A 17,388-nucleotide genomic window follows, 5' to 3' on the forward strand; every position below is an offset into this window, starting at 1 on the left:
CCTTGGTACTGTACAAAGTAAAAAAACAAACATTGGGTATATAATGAAACAGACCATGATATACTGTACATCAAATATGGACACTGGCACAAAATACAGAAATGGTGATTACAATGACAAGTGTAACCTGATGAATAAAATGTATAACAGAGTGCAAGCTAAAGATTAGGTAACAGTCCAAGACCCAAAAGGGTGAGAGAGCCCTTCCCTTACGAGCTTACAATCTCGCTGCAACCATCCAATGATGCGGCTCTCCGCCCACCTTCCCCAAGAGAGGAAGCTGGCACACACCTGTACCCATATTACCAATGGTGATCCATAAAGAACTCATCAGAGAAGCCCACTGCAGAGTCATACATTGTACCAGAAACATCATTTAATTTTTGGGATACACAGCCAACACAGTTTGTGTTTTAATCTACAGTGGTACTATTCAGGGGAGTAACTAGAAATCACTGGGCCCCTATGCAAATATTTGGATGGGCCCCCCTCCCTCGCACATATGGTGTACAGAAAATGCATACAGAAAACCGACAGACGAGTGTGCTCCCAGCCTCAGCTTATTACACTCACTCTGTCCACCTCTGATGGAGCAGAACTGGCTCTGGACTCTTCTCCAGTATCGCTACAGTACAGAGCACTTGAGGAGGGATAGCGAGGTTGGGGCTGGGCACTGTACACAAGACCCTGCTGCACACTGTGTAGGGACTTTCTACAAATCGTTTTCTGCAAAACTTTGTATGATTCCTTGTAAGTGGCTGAGCAGAGGCATTAGAACAATTGTGCAGACAATAGAAAGCTTTTTCTCTCCGTGCCCTTAGTTGTTAGTTTCTCAGGACAGGGAAAAGAAACTTCTCTCCCCATGGGGCCCCCAGCTGCTTCTAGGCCCCCCTGCGGATGCATCCCCTGCAGGGTCTATTGTTACGCTCCATGGCACTTTTTATTTAAAAAACGTTAATTGGTGAAAAACAAAAAGGGTATTTTTTTTTCTTCTTTTTTACTTAAATGTATAAAGAATAAGGTCATTAGAAAAAAAAAATTAACATCATAAAGTGATGACCTCTCATTGGCGGCATGTCACAACCAGTAAGAGGTTGCGAATCATTGCTTCATGAGGTCATTTCCCTAGCAACAGAGGATGGACTCTAAAATGAATTTAAATTTGTAATACTTTATATTTTTTGGATTTCTAAAAAAAAAATCAAATATCTTTGAAACTGCATTTTTTATGTTACGTTGTTTTGTACATTCTTTTTATATGGAGTTATTTGTATACTGCTGGGCGTTATCCAATCTGCATATATTTACAGATCCAGATTCCGCAGATGACACGGAGGTAATCACCAAAGTCACGTCTCCCAGTTTAGATAGATTGTGGTCCTTTGTCTGTGAAAAGACCAAAGGACACAACGTGAGCAGCACATCTTGGAACAAGAAGAATCCAGTAAGTGGAACTATCAGAAAACCGAGGTTGTGGATTAGAGGCGCCTTCTGGAACTCATTATGCAGTCGTCTCCATTTACATATATTTTCTATCTTGCAGGATCTCCTAGCGGTCGGTTATGGCCAGTTTGGCTTCAAAGAACAAAAAAGTGGACTGGCATGTTGTTGGTCGCTAAAGAACACAACAGTAAGAAAGACAGAAGACCCAAATGGCTCATGGTTGAGGGCCTTTTCACACTAGCGAGTTGCATTTGCCTATTTTACCGCAGGCCAACGCTACGCCAATGAAAGTCTTTGGGGCATTTCACACTTCCACGATGCAACGGAAGTGACAAATTTCATTCATGGCCAATGCCGGCGCAACAGCGCGTTGGTGGGCAACATGCGCGGTGACGTGCGACGACATGCGCGGTGACGTGCGATGACCCAGAAGTCATGAAAGTCTATAGCGGTGCAGCTTTTTGAAAAATTTTCACATTGTGGCGGGCATGTCCGGAAGCGTATTTTTCCAATACACTTCCGCGTTATTCAAATTTCAGCTACAGGAAGTGAGCGCCAGAGAGTCTCACTTCTAGCTTGGCCTGCAGCCAAAATGGAGATTACTGCGCAATGCCGCAGTAATCTTCTAGGGCTTTTTTGGTGTTACGGTGCGGTGCGATCAGCTGATCACACTGCACTGAAAACGCAGGTTTGCAGCGTGAAACCAGCCTCAAGTCCTCTCCCATAGAGCCATATAAATCCATGCCATGCACTGATGAGGACCAGAAAATCTGAAACGGGCTGTATGCATGGATTGATGTGGCTCTGTAAAACTTATAAGCTATAGGCTCAATATATATCAGCGGTTCTCTATGTATGCCTGGCTTTCAGTGGCATAAAGTGGGAATTTGCATATTTGGGAGTGATGCATCATGGGAAACTACAGTTGCTAATTTAAAGCTAAATTACTGCAGGTACCGTCTGTTTTAACAAGGCAAAATTATATTTAATAGTAAAAAAAACTGTCTCATATGAATGTTTATCTGGGATTCTTTAGCGTAAGAGCTGTGAAAATGTGACTTAAAAAAAAAGCCTTTGAAGGTATTGTTATAAAAGATATAAAGATATAAGACACTACCTGGAGTTATAAAAAAAAAAAAGAAATCAGTAGTATACTGACCTGTCTGATTGGCAGTATGAGTACGGAGGAAAGAGTTTTTTTTTTTTTTTCAAAGCAAATCTTTACAGAGGTTTTTGCCTTTTGTGAATAAACAAATAAAGTGGAGTTTGATAACCATGCAGGGGTATTTAAGCCAGTTATCTAACTGTACTCCCATACAGCTTCTGCTAATTCCTTCTGTTATCAATGTTATCAACTGCTCTGCTGTAACCTCAAAGAACCACAGAGACACAGTCAATGGCAGCTCCATTGGTTCAACATTGTTTTTTTGACAATAGCTCCGTGCCCATAGCGATACATTCATCAGTGTAGGCAGGAGTGCTACCCTCGACATCCTGGGGGCGGGGCCCCCTCCTGTCAGCAATTTTAGCACTAAATTCAGAGCAGCATGACGTTATAGACTATCTGCTTCTGGCAGTGGGACACAGGTCCATATCATTCTCCTCTTCAGTGTAGCCACGCGTCTGGAAGCCAATCGCCATGCGGTTCGCTATGCCGGACACAAGAGCCGCATGGTGACTGGCTGCACAGCAAGGAGCTATATTGAAGAGAAAAGTGCAGAAGACCTGTCCCGCCACTGGGAGATGAGGGCTGGAGGCACGGCTGACGGATGATTGTTGGAAGGCCTGATTGGTTGTAGTTGCACCTCTAGGCGTAGGTACAGAGCCATGAGCCCAAGAGCAAGTACAGAGTCATGGCTCCCAGTGCTCTAAAGTCCTGTGCTTTCAGTGTATTGGGTACAATGCAGTTACTACACTACTACTACTACTGCTACAGTTACTACACCCTACATACAGTATATATAAGGTTACCAACATTAACCTTCAGTCGCCATCTAACTGCCTTTGTCACCATCTTCTCTTCTTTCTCAGTGGCCGGAGAGGATTTTTCACTGTGAAAGTGGGGTTACAGCCGTGGACTTCTCTGCAGCCTCTCCCAATCTCCTTGCTGTGGGGATGTATGACGGAACTGTGGCCATTTACAATGTACAGAGCAAAGATGATGCTCCGGTATTGGACAGCAGGTATGGTGACCAGTCTTATCTGGCCATATATGGTATGGTATGAGTTTTATCCTTCCCTGATGGATGTCTGTACAAAAAGTGGTTCAATAATTTTCATAATGATTTTGTCTGTAACTTACCCAAATGTGTCAAGCAAGGATCTAGTAAACATTTTGAGTATAATAAAACCTCCAAATGCAAAAAAATGTCCAAAAATGTTATTTAATTTTCCCTTTCTGACAGGCCATAATTTCCCCACTCTTCAGCTTTTTGTCAGAAAAGGGTTTTTTTTGCGTTTAAAACTTGTGTTTGTGTGCTAATTTTCACATGTAGTTTAATGTGAAAAATGCATGCAAAAAAACAAAGACCTACCTTAGAACTGCTGGATGAGCCTAACTCCTCCATACCGCCAGGGAGGTTAAAGCAGTGGTTCTTGGCCTTGTTTGAGGTATGGAACCCCACCACATGCATTTCTGCATTCACTGAACCCTTCGTGGTCTGAACCCTTAAAGTGTACCTAAACTAAAGTGGAAAAATAATAGTTTCACTTACCTGGGGCTTACCAGCCCCCTGCAGACGTCCTGTCCCGCGCCATCCTTAAACGACTTCCTGGTCCCCCGCCGCAGCTTAGTTTGAGTTTCCATTGACTAGCCAGTCGATGGCCACTGCGCCTGCACGGCCCTGGCTGTGTGCGTCCTTGCGTTGCTGGGAGTGTCCTGCGCAGTACGAGATTTCCTAGTACTGGGCCTGCGCATAACGCTCCCGGCGACGTGAGAGCGTGCGCAGCCAGGACCGTGTAGGTGCAGTGGCCATCGACTGGCTAGTCAGTGGAAACTCAAACTGAGCTGCGGCAGGGGACCCGAGGATCGTTCAAGGACGGCTCGGGCACAGGACATCTACAGGGAGCTGGTAGAAGCTCTAGGCAAGTAAAAATTCTTTTTTTTTTTTTCTGTTTGAATTGGAAAAATGTTTTTGTTTTGTTTTTCCAAATTCAAAACATAGCATGCATACCATGCATCAGTTGCACATAAAATAACCGTGTACAAAGAACAAAAACAATAAAACATGAGTCACACAAAGGCAGAGTCTTGACGCGCGGCTGTTATATATCAGTTGCTGTCAGTTACAGCTGAGAGGAGAACTGATGTGTCCATGTTTCCCTATGGCTCAAGTGAGCGATGTAACAGTTTAACAGTGTGCTGACCAGGAAGCTGTTATGGGGTAATAGCCATTTTCAAAATGGAGGACGGAGAATTCCATTGATCACAGTGGACAAACAGGACGCAGGAGAGGAAAAATAGATTGAGGAGTAGACTACACATGAGGTAAGTATGACCTGTGTATGGTTATTTTGTCTTTTAATTTTCAGTTCAGGTTTTCTTTAAGCAGCTCTACGAAGACATCGAGAAGCTGGTAAGAACATCCAACACTAGCGTGGTCAAGGAAATTAGAGGGGAGATCTCTGCACTAGACGAGAGACTGCATGAGCTAGAGGAGGAGGTAGACGAGGTTAAGGCCTTCTGCATGCAGACAGACCAGGACTTTGGTGAGATCTGTACTGATATTCAGGCGCTTAAAGATGGTCAGGAAAATCAAGAGAACAGAGACAGGAGGAACAACCTCAGAGTAAGAGGGGTCCCGGAGTCAATTAGAGAACTCACTCCCTACCTAGAATCCCTCTGTGCCTCCTTGCTACCTGATCTCCCCCCTGCTGAGTTACGCGTGGACCGGGCCAACAGAGCACTCAGGGCTAAGCCACGGCATAAGGAACCATCGCGCGACATCATTCTGCGGTTTCACTATTACAGCACCCGAGAAGCCATATTATCCCAAACACGCCATTCACCTGACCTTACCTTCGGAGATGACAATGTCACTTTTTTCCCTGACTTATCTCAGATCACTTTAAAAATAAGGAAGGAAATGAAGCCTCTGACCTCTTTATTGATCGACAACAACATAAAATATAGATGGGGGTTTCCTTTTAAACTTATCGCGTTGTTTAATGGCCGCCAGCTTGTGGTCTATGGTTCACATATGATTCAAGACACGCTTGACAAGCTACGCATTGAAGCTCCAGATAAGCAAGCTTCACCTGCAACTACCCCTCAGAGTCGGGTGAATCCCCCCCGCGTAACATGGTCTAAAGTGGGCTTCAGAAGATCCACGCGTAATGCGAACTCACAGGACCAACCGATTAGCACGGAATACTGAGCTATGTCCTGACCTATAATCTGGTGCTCACTTTATGTATTTTCTCTTTTTTGTTGTGCTGCGTATGCTGGTCGATTTTTCCTTTTTGTCTGCCTATCTTCTTCTCTACAATAGGCATACTGACCCCCCTCCCCCCCTTTAAGCTGCATATTCCACTCTCGCAGCTAACTTGAAGTTTATTAGGAAAGTCACAGATATGATTCCCTACCTTGCCGAGTATTTTTTGGCTGAAGTTATGCTGATGTTTAACCTCCTGAGCGGTATGGACGAGCTCAGCTCGTCCATCACCGCCGGAGGCTGCCGCTCAGGCCCTGCTGGGCCGATTTTCCTCAAATAAAAAGCAGCACACGCAGCCGGCACTTTGACAGCCGCGTGCGCTGCCTGATCGCCGCCGCTCTGCGGCGATCCGCCGCGAGCAGCGGCGAAAGAGGGTCCCCCCAGCCGCCCGAGCCCTGCGCAGCCGGACCAATCAGTTCCGGCCAGCGCTAAGGGCTGGATCGGAGGCGGCTGACGTCCATGACGTCACTCCGCTCGTCGCCATGGCGACGAGGAAAGCCAAACAAGGAAGGCTGCTCATTGCAGCCTTCCTTGTTACTTATGCTTGCCGGAGGCGATCAGAAGAACGCCTCCGGAGCGCCCTCTAGTGGGCTTTCATGCAGCCAACTTTCAGTTGGCTGCATGAAATAGATTTTTTTTTATAAAAAAAACAACCCTCCCGCAGCCTCCCTGGCGATCTCAATAGAACGCCGGGGAGGTTAAAGGACAACTGAAGTGAGAAGAATATGGAGGCTGCCATATTTATTTACTTTTAAACAATACCAGTTACCTGGCAGCCCTGCTTATCTATTGGCTGCAATAGTGTCTGAATAACACCAGAAACAAGCATGCAGGTAATCTTGTCAGATCTGACAATAATGTCAGAAACACCTGATCTGCTGCATGCTTGTTCAGGGGCTATGGCTAAAAGTATTACAGATGGAGGATCAGCAGGATAGCCAAGCAACTGGTATTGCTTAAAAGGAAATACAAATGGAAACCTCCATATACCTCTCGCTTCAGTTGTCCTTTAATCAGTTATTGTTTGTGTATATTGCTGGTATTCAGTCTTAATTAATGTTATCCCTGTGGAGATTTTGTTCTTAATTAACCCTATGGTGTCCTTGGTCTACAAAAGCATGGCCACTCTGCATTCCTTGTGAGTCTGACTTCAAAACCTGACCCATCCCGGAACCCCTTCACTGGCACAGTCCCTCCTGATTTCAAAATAATTACCCACAATGTTAAACGGCTAAACTCCCCTCAAAAACGAAGAATGGTGAACAATTTTTTATAAAAACCAGAAAGCAGATGTACTTTTCCTTCAGGAAACCCATTTCATGAAAGGATCTGAACCGAAATTTTGGCATAAGTCATACCCCCACACTTATGCTTCAGCTCCTATCAAGAAATGTGGAGTGGCTAATATCACATTAGATGTCACTAAAGTAATCAGAGATCCAGAAGGAAGATTTCTAATTGTCATTGCCTCCATCTCTAGATGTATATACACCTTTGTAAATGTGTATGCCCCTTCTGAAGGATTAAAACACTTCCTAGACCCTCTGTCCTCAAAGATAGCCATACACAGAGAGGGAAAACTACTCCTAGCGGGCGATTTCAATACAGTACTGGATACCGCTAGCTTAGGTATACGTAGATAGATAGAACTAATAGAACTAATAGAACTCTTATCTCTTTTCTACAAGAGGTCAATGCATGGGACGCTTGGTGGGCGCTACACCTGGGAGAGAGAGGGCACTCCTTATTTTCATACCCACATGGGTCCTATTCCAGGATCAATTTTATTTTCATGGATGCGACCCTGTTGGAAAGGACCAGTTCAGTGGATATGTCAGAAATATCCTGGTCCGATCATGCCTCGGTCAGTGCCATATTATCTATCCAGGGTCCCCCTACTCAATACCAGTGGAGGTTGAATGAGTCTCTTTTAAAAGACCATGAGGTACAGGCGGAGGTTTCTGAGTCTCTCAGACAATCCCTCACCCATAATTCCCCGAACGATATCTCTAGAAGCATACATTGGGCAGCTCTGAAAGCTACTCTTAGAGGAGTATTAATTAAAATCTTCTCACAGAGAAAAAGAGCCTTTGAACTCCGATCCGGAGGCGATCGAAGCGGGCGTGGGGATGCCGCTGCACAGTGGCTAAAAAAAAATTGAAAAAAAGCTGCTGCGCTGCCCCCGGGCGGTTTTTAATAGACCGCCAGTAGGGTTAAAGAATGGAAAAGCCCCTGGCCCTGATGGCTATACAGCCCTCTTTTACAAAACATTTAAACCCCACCTTACATCGGTACTAACATCCCTTTTCAACAAATTGTTGATGGGCTTGGAGGACCTCTTGCCTGAATTTTTCCAGGCTTCAGTTGTGGTTATACCCAAACCCGGAAGAGACTGTGCCGAAATCTCAAACTACCGACCAATATCCCTGATAAATTCAGATATCAACATTTTTTCAGAAATATTGGCCGATAGATTGAATACCTTATTGCCAAAAGTCATTCACCCAGATCAGACTGGATTTGTCATGGGAAGGCAGAACACGGATAATGTTAAGAGAATGGCAGGCACGATCGAGGTCATGAATCACACTGGAGGGCCTTCTCTACGTCTGTCATTAGATGCAGAGAAGGCTTTCGATAGGGTAGATTGGCGCTATTTACGCCTGGTATTGCAGAGGTTTGGGATTTCAGGGGAATTTCTTAATGGAGTGCGTAGCTTATACACACTCCCGACTTCTCTTCATCCTGTGCATTGAACCTCTGGCTCTTCTGGTTAGGGATTCTGTAGATATTAGGGGTGTGAGGGTTGGGAAGGAAGAATTTAAAGTTGCATTGTTTGCGGACGATACAGTGTTCACCCTTTCCAGCCCTCACACCTCTTTACCAGCCCTATTTCATTTAATTGATGAGTTCTGCTTGGAATTTGGTTTTAAAGTTAATCGCTCCAAATCGGAGGCTCTGGCCTTTGGGCTAACGCATGCTCAACAGTCAGCATTGGCTGCCACCTTCAAATTCAAGATCCAAGCCAGAGGTCTGAAGTGTTTAGGGATTATTCTCACGCCCTCCATTGCGCAACTCTATGCAGGTAGTTATATACCTGTCCTAGCGAAATTACATACAGCAGCATGCTAAGTAAATGGAACCATTATAACATCTCTTTGACTGGTCGTATAAATGCACTCAAGATGACTGCATTACCAAAGATCCTCTACCTTTTTCGAGCCCTCCCTATTAGAATCTCTCTTTCAGACATCAAAAAATTGCAGTCACACTTCATGAGATTTCTTTGGGCTGGCAAAGTCCCTAGGATGAGCTATCAATATTTAGCAAGAGGCAAAACTCAGGGTGGGTTGGGTGCCCCTATGTTGCTCAAATATTTTTACGCTTCCCGTTTAGCACAAATAGCCAATGGTCGGCTGCCCCGTGCACAATCAGATGGGTAGACCTCGAGGCTGCATTAATACACCCCTTCCCCTTATCATCTTTACTCTGGGCTAGGCGCCCTTTATTAAATAAATCTAGACCTTTGGCAGTTATCATGGAATCTTTATTTATCTGGAAAACGCAACAACCCAAACTAGGACTTCTTAATAGATGCTCTCTGGAAGAATCAATACTTATGAACCTAGACTTCCCACCAGGAACAGAAGTCCAGCCTTGGTCAAAGTGGTTGAGCTTAGGCCCCCTCACGCTTAAAGACATCGCTCCTGGAGGTAACACTTTAACATGGTCTGAACTACAACTCAAATTTAATCTTCAGACACAAGACTTCTTTAGATATCTACAGATTAGGCATTTTGCCCGGGGTTGCGCAATGGAGGACTTTGAGGCTTCCCCACCTTCTATTGCTAGAGAATTTCACTCCTACAGACATACCCCCGGTATGATATCGCTGTTCTACCATGAGATCTGGTATCAACATTTAGAAGAAATCTCCCCTGCTATGATTAAGTGGCAGGAGAGACTTCAGAAAGTATTGTCCCTAGAGGATTGGGAGGCTTTATACCTGGATCTTGCTAAATCCTCCAGGAATAGCTGAATTCGAGAAAGAGGGTACAAAATTCTCTATGATTGGTATAGGTCACCCTCACTCCTCTTCAAAAGGGGCCTCTCACACACTGACCTTTGCTACAGAGGTTGTACAGTGCAGGCTGACCAAGCTCATTGTTGGTGGTTCTGTACTGTGGTGCATGATTTCTGGAAAGCATGTTTTAGTTTGGCTTCTACAGTCTTGGATACAGATATAGTTCTTGACCCGTGGGTTGCCCTGTTTGGTAAATCCGATCCTCTTCTTTCTAAATTCATCAATAAATTGCTGGTACATTTTAGCAATGCGGCTAAGGCCATTATAGCAAAAGAGTGGAAATCTCCTTCTTTGCCAAAAGCCACATTAAAGCATAAAATGAATGAATATTACTGGATGGAAAAGATTACGGCCACTCTATACGATGACGAGGATCGGTTTGACCGGATGTGGTCACCCTGGGCTGATAGATTTTCTCAAGAATGACCCACTCTTTCTGGGGTACAACTAGCTGGCCTTTTTTTTTCCTCTTCCCCTGTTCTCGTGGGTTCTCAGATAGCCCTGTTCTCGTGTTTTAGAATATCACGTCATTGACCTTTTGAGACGACACCAAGGTTAAAGTTCTAACTCTATAGTTAAAATTGTATCTCTTTCTATGCTATAAATGACTGATACCAAAGACTTTATATATATATATATATTACTACAATCTGTATGTACATTTAGATTTATTTTTTTTTTTTTATAAAAGTTTCAATGTTGAAAAACATGAGTCACACAAAAACATAATTCAATGAGTATTTACTGAATGGAATGGACACACACCTCAACCGAACCCCTGTTCTGCTACTTGAAAGACTTTCCTCTTTCCTCACACAGAGATAATCCCAACAAGCACACGTGTCCGGTGTGGCAGCTGAAGTGGATTGAGCAGGACTCCAGCAGCCTGGGAGAGGACAGAGGGGAGATTCTGGTGTCTATCTGTGCAGACGGCAGGATTGTACGGTGGCATATAAGGAAAGGACTCGACTGCAGTGGTGAGGAAAACGTGGATAGAGGTTCTTGTCTTTCCACAAGGCAAACTGTGCATCAGAGAATGAATAAGCAGTCCTACACCATGTAGCATAGCTCTAAGGTGTTAGGTCAATTACTCAGTAAGAATAAGACAAGACACAGAACAATAATATTGCGCTTTTCTCCTGTCATACTCAAAGCCTCAGCTGCAGCCACTAGGGTGTGCGCAGTAGGCAGTAGCAGTGGTAGGTCTTGCCCAAGGTCTCTTTACTGAATAGGTGCTGGCTTACTGAACAGGAAGTGCAACAAAATGAGTTAAAACCATGCAAAAACTATGATATCATGAGGGAGTGTCAGGAAAACGTCTTTGTAATTCTTTTGATGTTTGATGGAACTGCATTTCACATCCGGATTTGTATTATAACTGATGAAGAAACCTGAGGGTCCTTGCACACTGCGTCCATTGTGTTCCCTCTCTATGAACAATAAAATTGCATTCCAATGCAATGCAATGATATTTCTATGGTATGTTCAATCTGGATGCTGTGTGGCGGGTTCTGTCAGAGTAACGCACAGCTTTCTGTGCATATTAATGGGCAACGTGCGCAGTGACAGTGAAGCATACTTTCATGGTACTGTATGTGTCGCATTGCACTTCTAACCTGACTTTTTACCACCCTTGCAATCTTTTCCACTTCCTCTAGGATTTGCAAATGCACTGCCATGCAATGGTCTGTTTAATGCAATGATACTTTTTTTTTGTGTGGCAGATCTGATGAGATTAAAACGCACGGGAAGCGACAGGATGAGGAAATCGGCTGGAGAGAAGGAGAAGAAAGGGGAGGCCTTCATCTCCCGCCAGGCTCCTGGAATGTGTTTTGATTTCCTCACAGTGGTAATAAACTGACAGCTATCATGACAACGAACTTTACAACGCTGTGAAGGAAGTAGCTGTGTTATTTTGTATTTAAAGTGTACCAGAGATCTTAAAAACTAAACATTGGATGCTTACCCGGGGCTTCCTCCCACCCCATAAACACTCTTATTCTCCCGCCGACTGCCATTCAGCCACGATCAGCCTCGATAACTGGCTCAGTCGTGTCCAGTCTGGGTCTTCTGCAAATGCAGTAAACCCGTACTGATGCGACTGAGCCAGTTACCAGGGCTGATCACGGCTGAACGGCAGATTGCGGGAGAATGGCATGGAGCTCTCACGTGTTTATGGGGCGGGAGGAAGCCACATTTAAGTATCAAATGTTTCGTTTTTAAGATCTCTGGTTTAGTTTAAGATGCTTTTTACATTTGCTGCGTTACCTTATTTTACCGCAGGGTCAGGGAATGCAACGGTAATGGAGGAAAGGCACTAGAGACGTGCATAGATGAGCAGTGTGATGATTCTTTGCTCTTTTCCAGGACTCCAATATATACCTTGCTGGGACAGAAGAGGGACACATACACAAGTGCTCCTGCTCTTACAATGAACAGTTTCTAGATACCTACAAAGCGCACAAGGTGAGCTCATGTGATTTCAGCTGCTCTACACTAATTCTAGATTCCCAGAGCACATCCCAGCTGTCTGCAGAAGTCCTATTCATAATCCTACAAAAAGAGTGTCTGCCTCTAAGATCACCCATACAGTTTTTAGAACCTCTCTCTACAAGACTGATGTGTTAGTTTTTTCATTTAAAGCCAACAGATTGAATCTAGGAACTCCATCTAAAGTGATCATTTTATATATTGCCCAGCAAGCTCTCCATGGGCTTGCATGGCAATCTGTTAGGGCTGGTGCACACCGAGAGCGGTTCTGAGCATTTTTTAATACGCTTGCTGGTGGAAAACCGCTTTGCTAATGTATTTCAATGGGATGGTGCACACCAGAGCTGCTCATTTTTCTCCCAAAAGCAAACTTGTGTCCTGCAGCATTTTTTAAATTTCTGAGGCGTTTCTGCCTAAATGTAAAGTATAGGAAGTGGAAAACTGCTCTGAAAAACGGTAGATCAGAGCGGTTTTGTTACAGAAGCTGTTCAGTAACAGCTTTACTGTAACAAAATCTACAATCTGGTACACAAAAACGCTCCAAAAAACACATCGGCATGTTTAGAAAACCTCTCTGAACATGCCTAGAATCGCTCTGAAAATCTGCTTCAAAAACCTCTAGCGTTTGCAGATCTGCTAGAGGTTTTTGGTGTGCACTGGCCCTAACTCTGGGTATTTCAAGTCCTACCACATAGAACAGGGGTAGGGAACCTGTGGCTTCGGAGCCAGATGTGTCTCATTTGATGACTACATCTGGCTCACAGACAAATCAGTAGGGGTTGATTCACTAAACTACACTGCTCAAGCAGCGCAGCTTAGTGTGGCAGCACAAGTAACATTTCAAAGTAGGCACGTTACTGCTGTAGCCTGTAGCATGCACTACAAACTTACTGGCGCTACCCCAAAACTAGCAGCCGCTCCAACTGTACTTGTATTTCGTTTGAAACATGTTGTATGGCTCTCACTGAATTACATTTTAAAATATGTGGCGATCATGGCTCTCTCAGCCACAAAGGCCATGCATGGCCATGATGAAACAGGCCCAATGGGCCATATGCAATTCACTTTTTTCTCCTAGGCGATCATCTTCAATTTATAATAACTTTTTAGCACTTTGCATTGGAAAAAGTACCAAAAAGTAGGTGAAAAAGTATTGTCAAAATTATTTTAAAGAGACCCTATATAAAAAAAAAAGTCCCCTGGGGGGTACTCGCCTCGGGAGGGGGAAGCCTCAGGGTCCCAATGAGGCTTCCCCCATCCCTGTAGCTGCAGACAATCTAGCGCTGGCTCCCCCGAAGTGTCCCGGAATTCTCCCTCGACGAGCCTGACAAGGCTTGATATATTTACCTTCCCTGGCTCCAGCGGGGGGGCTGTTGTGGCTCTCTCAGCACGGAAGTAGACGGAAATAGCCGATTCCAGTCGGGTCCACTCTACTGCGCAAGCGTAAGAAGCCTGCGCTGTACAGCGGACTCGACTGGAATCGGCTACTTCTGTCTATTTCCGCAACCAGAGCGTCAACTGCGCTTGCGCTGGAGCCGGAAAGGTAAATATTTACATGCTCGCCGTTCCAGGACCCGCAGCGAGACCACCGTGGGACGGAGGAGTATGGGGGAAGCCTCGATAGGATCCAGAGGCTTCCCCCTCCCGAGGTGAGTACCCCCAGGGGCATTTTTTTTTTTTAATTCAGATTCTCTTTAAGTATTTTTTGGCTTGCTGGTGACTTAAGAGTTATTACGTTGACAACATGTAAAAATATCACCAAGGATGAAACTCAGGAGAAAAAGTGAATTGCATTTGGGCCAGTGAGAGCACTAAAACTACATACCCACTGCAAGGTAAAATAAATGTAAGAGGTCCTATGAACAAAGGTCTCGCGATCTATATCTGCAATGTGATGTAAACGACAACAGAAGACTGCAAGAAGAATGACAATTGATTGTTAACCAATAGAACCGTTCAGGGCTCTTTCACACTAGAGGCAGTGGTAGAAAAGGCCAAAACGCGGCCTTTGGCTGTCAGCGTTTTGGTGCGTTTTGAAGGCGTTTTAACGCCAATACATGATTATCAATGAAATGAGAAACGCCGCAGTAGGCCCTGAAAAAGCACCTGGGAGCGTTGAAACACAACGCTCAAAAACGTGGCGTTAAGTGTGAAAGGTAAAATGAAAGTCTATGGACTTTCATTTTACCATGGAAAACGCCAACTATGGCCGTGGCAGTAAAACGCCAAAAAAGGCCTCTAGTGTGAAAGAGCCCTAAACGATGAAGGGTGTAGAGTAAAGTGCCGTAGACTTCACGGATACATTTTTTATAGGTCGGTAAGAAGAAAAGTTCATCAGCTGCTTTGACAGATTCTATCTCCCCGTGGGCATGGGCCTTAACTGGTAGAAATAAATTCTGAATTTTCTTTTCTAGCAGAGAATAATGGGGGGGGGGGGGGTGAATTTTGAGAAGCTAAATCCATGATTTAATCAAATATTTTCTAGAATGTAATTTTTTTTTTTGCAATTAGAAAAATGTATCATATTTCCTGTATTTTTTAACTTTTGATCTATTGGTAATGATTAAAAATCCTGATCCATTTAGAGAGAATTGGATAGCGCATGGTGGATTGGTTTGATTTTTTTTTTTTTTCAAGAAATTTGAATGTGAAAGGTCTAAAAAAAATTGTATGGTTTATTACAGTGACAAAATTAATATGAATAAATGTAAAACAAATTCCTAGACACAAAACAGTTAGAGAGCCATGCCCTTGCAAGCTTATAATCAAAAGGAATGGTGGCGGGGGAGGGGGGGGCAAGAGGTGGAGTAGTATACAATATTCTTACCTAGAGACGGTGTGCTTTAGGTTATCTAGTAGGAGTATAACTGGGCCAGAGGTCAAAGGGGAACTGGCCTAAGGTAGAGCACATGCTTGATGGCCACCTTAACATGTTTGTTGGAAAAATTTAATGACTGCAGTCTATAAGAACCCTTCAGTTCCACCAGTTGGGTCACGTTCTCAGGTGGTGCCCTCCTTCTTTTTGTATCTTTATTTCTGAGGCTCTGAGCTGACTTTGTAGCCATGGAAAGCACCATCCAAACTCTTCTAGCCGGGAAGAATGTTGTTCTGTAAGTCCTGCATGTATCCTTACATCTGCTTGCATTTCAGGGTCCAGTCTACAAGCTGGCATGGTCGCCATTCTGTCCAGACATATTTCTCAGCTGCTCAGCGGATTGGTGTGTACATCTATGGCGCCAGGATATCCTGAAACCAGTCCTAACATTCTCCTCTACCACTAATGCCATCCACGACATCATGTGGTCTCCCGCCTCCCCGCTGGTGTTTGGAGCCGTCACAGAGGACAGGGTGGAGATCTGGGATTTGGGTGTCAGCACGTGAGTCAATGAACCTAATGACCGAAGTTACTGGATGTGTAGTAAGATTGGGGTTTTCCATGTGAAATTTGTTTTTGGCATCAGTGTAAATGTGGATACCAAGGGATCTAGTTCAAAGCCCCACATTGTTAATTGGACTTTTTTTTGCTATACACAAAGCATTCTTAAAGGATACCTGACCCAAGGCAAAGCTACCCAATGTAAGCACAGAGATATGTTCATGCTCGAGCCACATATCTCTTCATGATCTCTGTTCCTCTCCTTATTCCCCCCAGACTTCAGAATCACTCCTTGAAACATTTGACTTTTGGTTAAAGTTACATTTTCAGACAGTAAGAGGCAGGCCTATCATCCTCCACTTAAAGGTAAGGTAGGGAGGAAAATGGAATGGAAGGGTGTTGGCAGGGAACATTGCAACAAGCCTGCTTCTTACTGTCTGAAAATTTTGATTTTAGCCAGAAGTCAAGGAGTGATTACGGGGACCGGGGGGAGGTAGGGAGAGGAGCGGAATGGACAATACTTGGTCGTATGTGGATCCAGTTTGAACATACCTCTGTGCTTACCTTAGGTAGCTTTGCCTCGGGTCAGTTGTCCTTTAACCACTTCCGGATTCTCGGAGCGTATATACACGCCCCTGAATCCTGAAGTGTATACGAGCGGCCGTTCCATGTCAGTTCCCGGAGGGTGTCTCCGTGAACACCCTGCGAGCAGATCGGCGGCTCGCAGGGTAAATGTAAACACACGGGGAAGACCTTCCCCGGTGTTTACATGTATACGGCGCTGCTGCGCAGCAGCGCCATAGAGGAGATCGGTGATCCCCGGCCTCTGATTGGCCGGGGATCACCGGCATCTGATAGGCTAAAGCCTATCCCATCAGGCGCAGGACGGAAATCCGTCCTGCGCCGCTCACAGGGGGAGAGGGAGGGAAGGGGAAGGAGGCCAGGAAGCGCTGCGGAGGGGGGCTTTGAAGAGCCCCCCCCCGCAAGCGCAAGCAGCCGGCGGCGATCAGACCCCCCCAGCAGGACATCCCCCTAGTGGGGAAAAGGGGGGAAGTCTGATCGGCCTGGCTGCAACCTGATCTGTGCTGTGGGCTGGAGAGCCCACGCAGCACAGATCAGCACAAAATAGCGTGGTAGGGAAGTGGTTAAGGTGATGTGAATTGAGTGAAAGTCAGGCTGAAGTTGTAAATTGTATCTGTCCCTCTATCTCTAAGCTGCTTCCATTGGACAAGCATCGATAGACTGATGCAGACTAATCCTAGCATTAGAGAGTAGAGTTCTGCACAGCTAATCAGCCTAGGCTAAACCTCACTGGAAGGACAGGACTACATTAAATATACAGCAATATATAGATAAAGAAAATGGTTTCCGATGTTGAAACCAGGAAAATTACCATAAAAGTGGTTATCCTGAAAAATGTACTGCATTCTATTATATGTCACAACAGTGCCTCTTTAAGTCTGTTGGCTAAAAAGGAACATATAGGCCCCGTTTTAGCCGCTGTTATTCTGAAGTGTCTGTGGAGTACTGTATGTATGCTGTAGTTTGTAGGTCTGCTGGAG

General features: G+C 44.8%; 1 protein-coding gene across 2 annotated transcripts in view; it reads left to right on the forward strand.

Annotated features, from left to right (window-relative positions):
- Window positions 1-17,388, forward strand: part of DNAI4 (dynein axonemal intermediate chain 4) — a 56,587-nt gene that overhangs the window by 31,386 nt on the left and 7,813 nt on the right. For both annotated transcript variants that reach the window (XM_068239272.1, XM_068239273.1), the window contains exons 9-15: window positions 1,311-1,444; window positions 1,544-1,630; window positions 3,475-3,626; window positions 10,780-10,937; window positions 11,685-11,809; window positions 12,328-12,426; window positions 15,601-15,827. In XM_068239272.1, coding sequence (XP_068095373.1) covers window positions 1,311-1,444; window positions 1,544-1,630; window positions 3,475-3,626; window positions 10,780-10,937; window positions 11,685-11,809; window positions 12,328-12,426; window positions 15,601-15,827 — 982 coding nt within the window. The remainder of the gene's footprint in view (window positions 1-1,310; window positions 1,445-1,543; window positions 1,631-3,474; window positions 3,627-10,779; window positions 10,938-11,684; window positions 11,810-12,327; window positions 12,427-15,600; window positions 15,828-17,388) is intronic.

This window comes from Hyperolius riggenbachi, chromosome 6, assembly GCF_040937935.1.
Source record: "Hyperolius riggenbachi isolate aHypRig1 chromosome 6, aHypRig1.pri, whole genome shotgun sequence".
Classification (NCBI taxonomy): Eukaryota; Metazoa; Chordata; class Amphibia; order Anura; family Hyperoliidae; genus Hyperolius; species Hyperolius riggenbachi.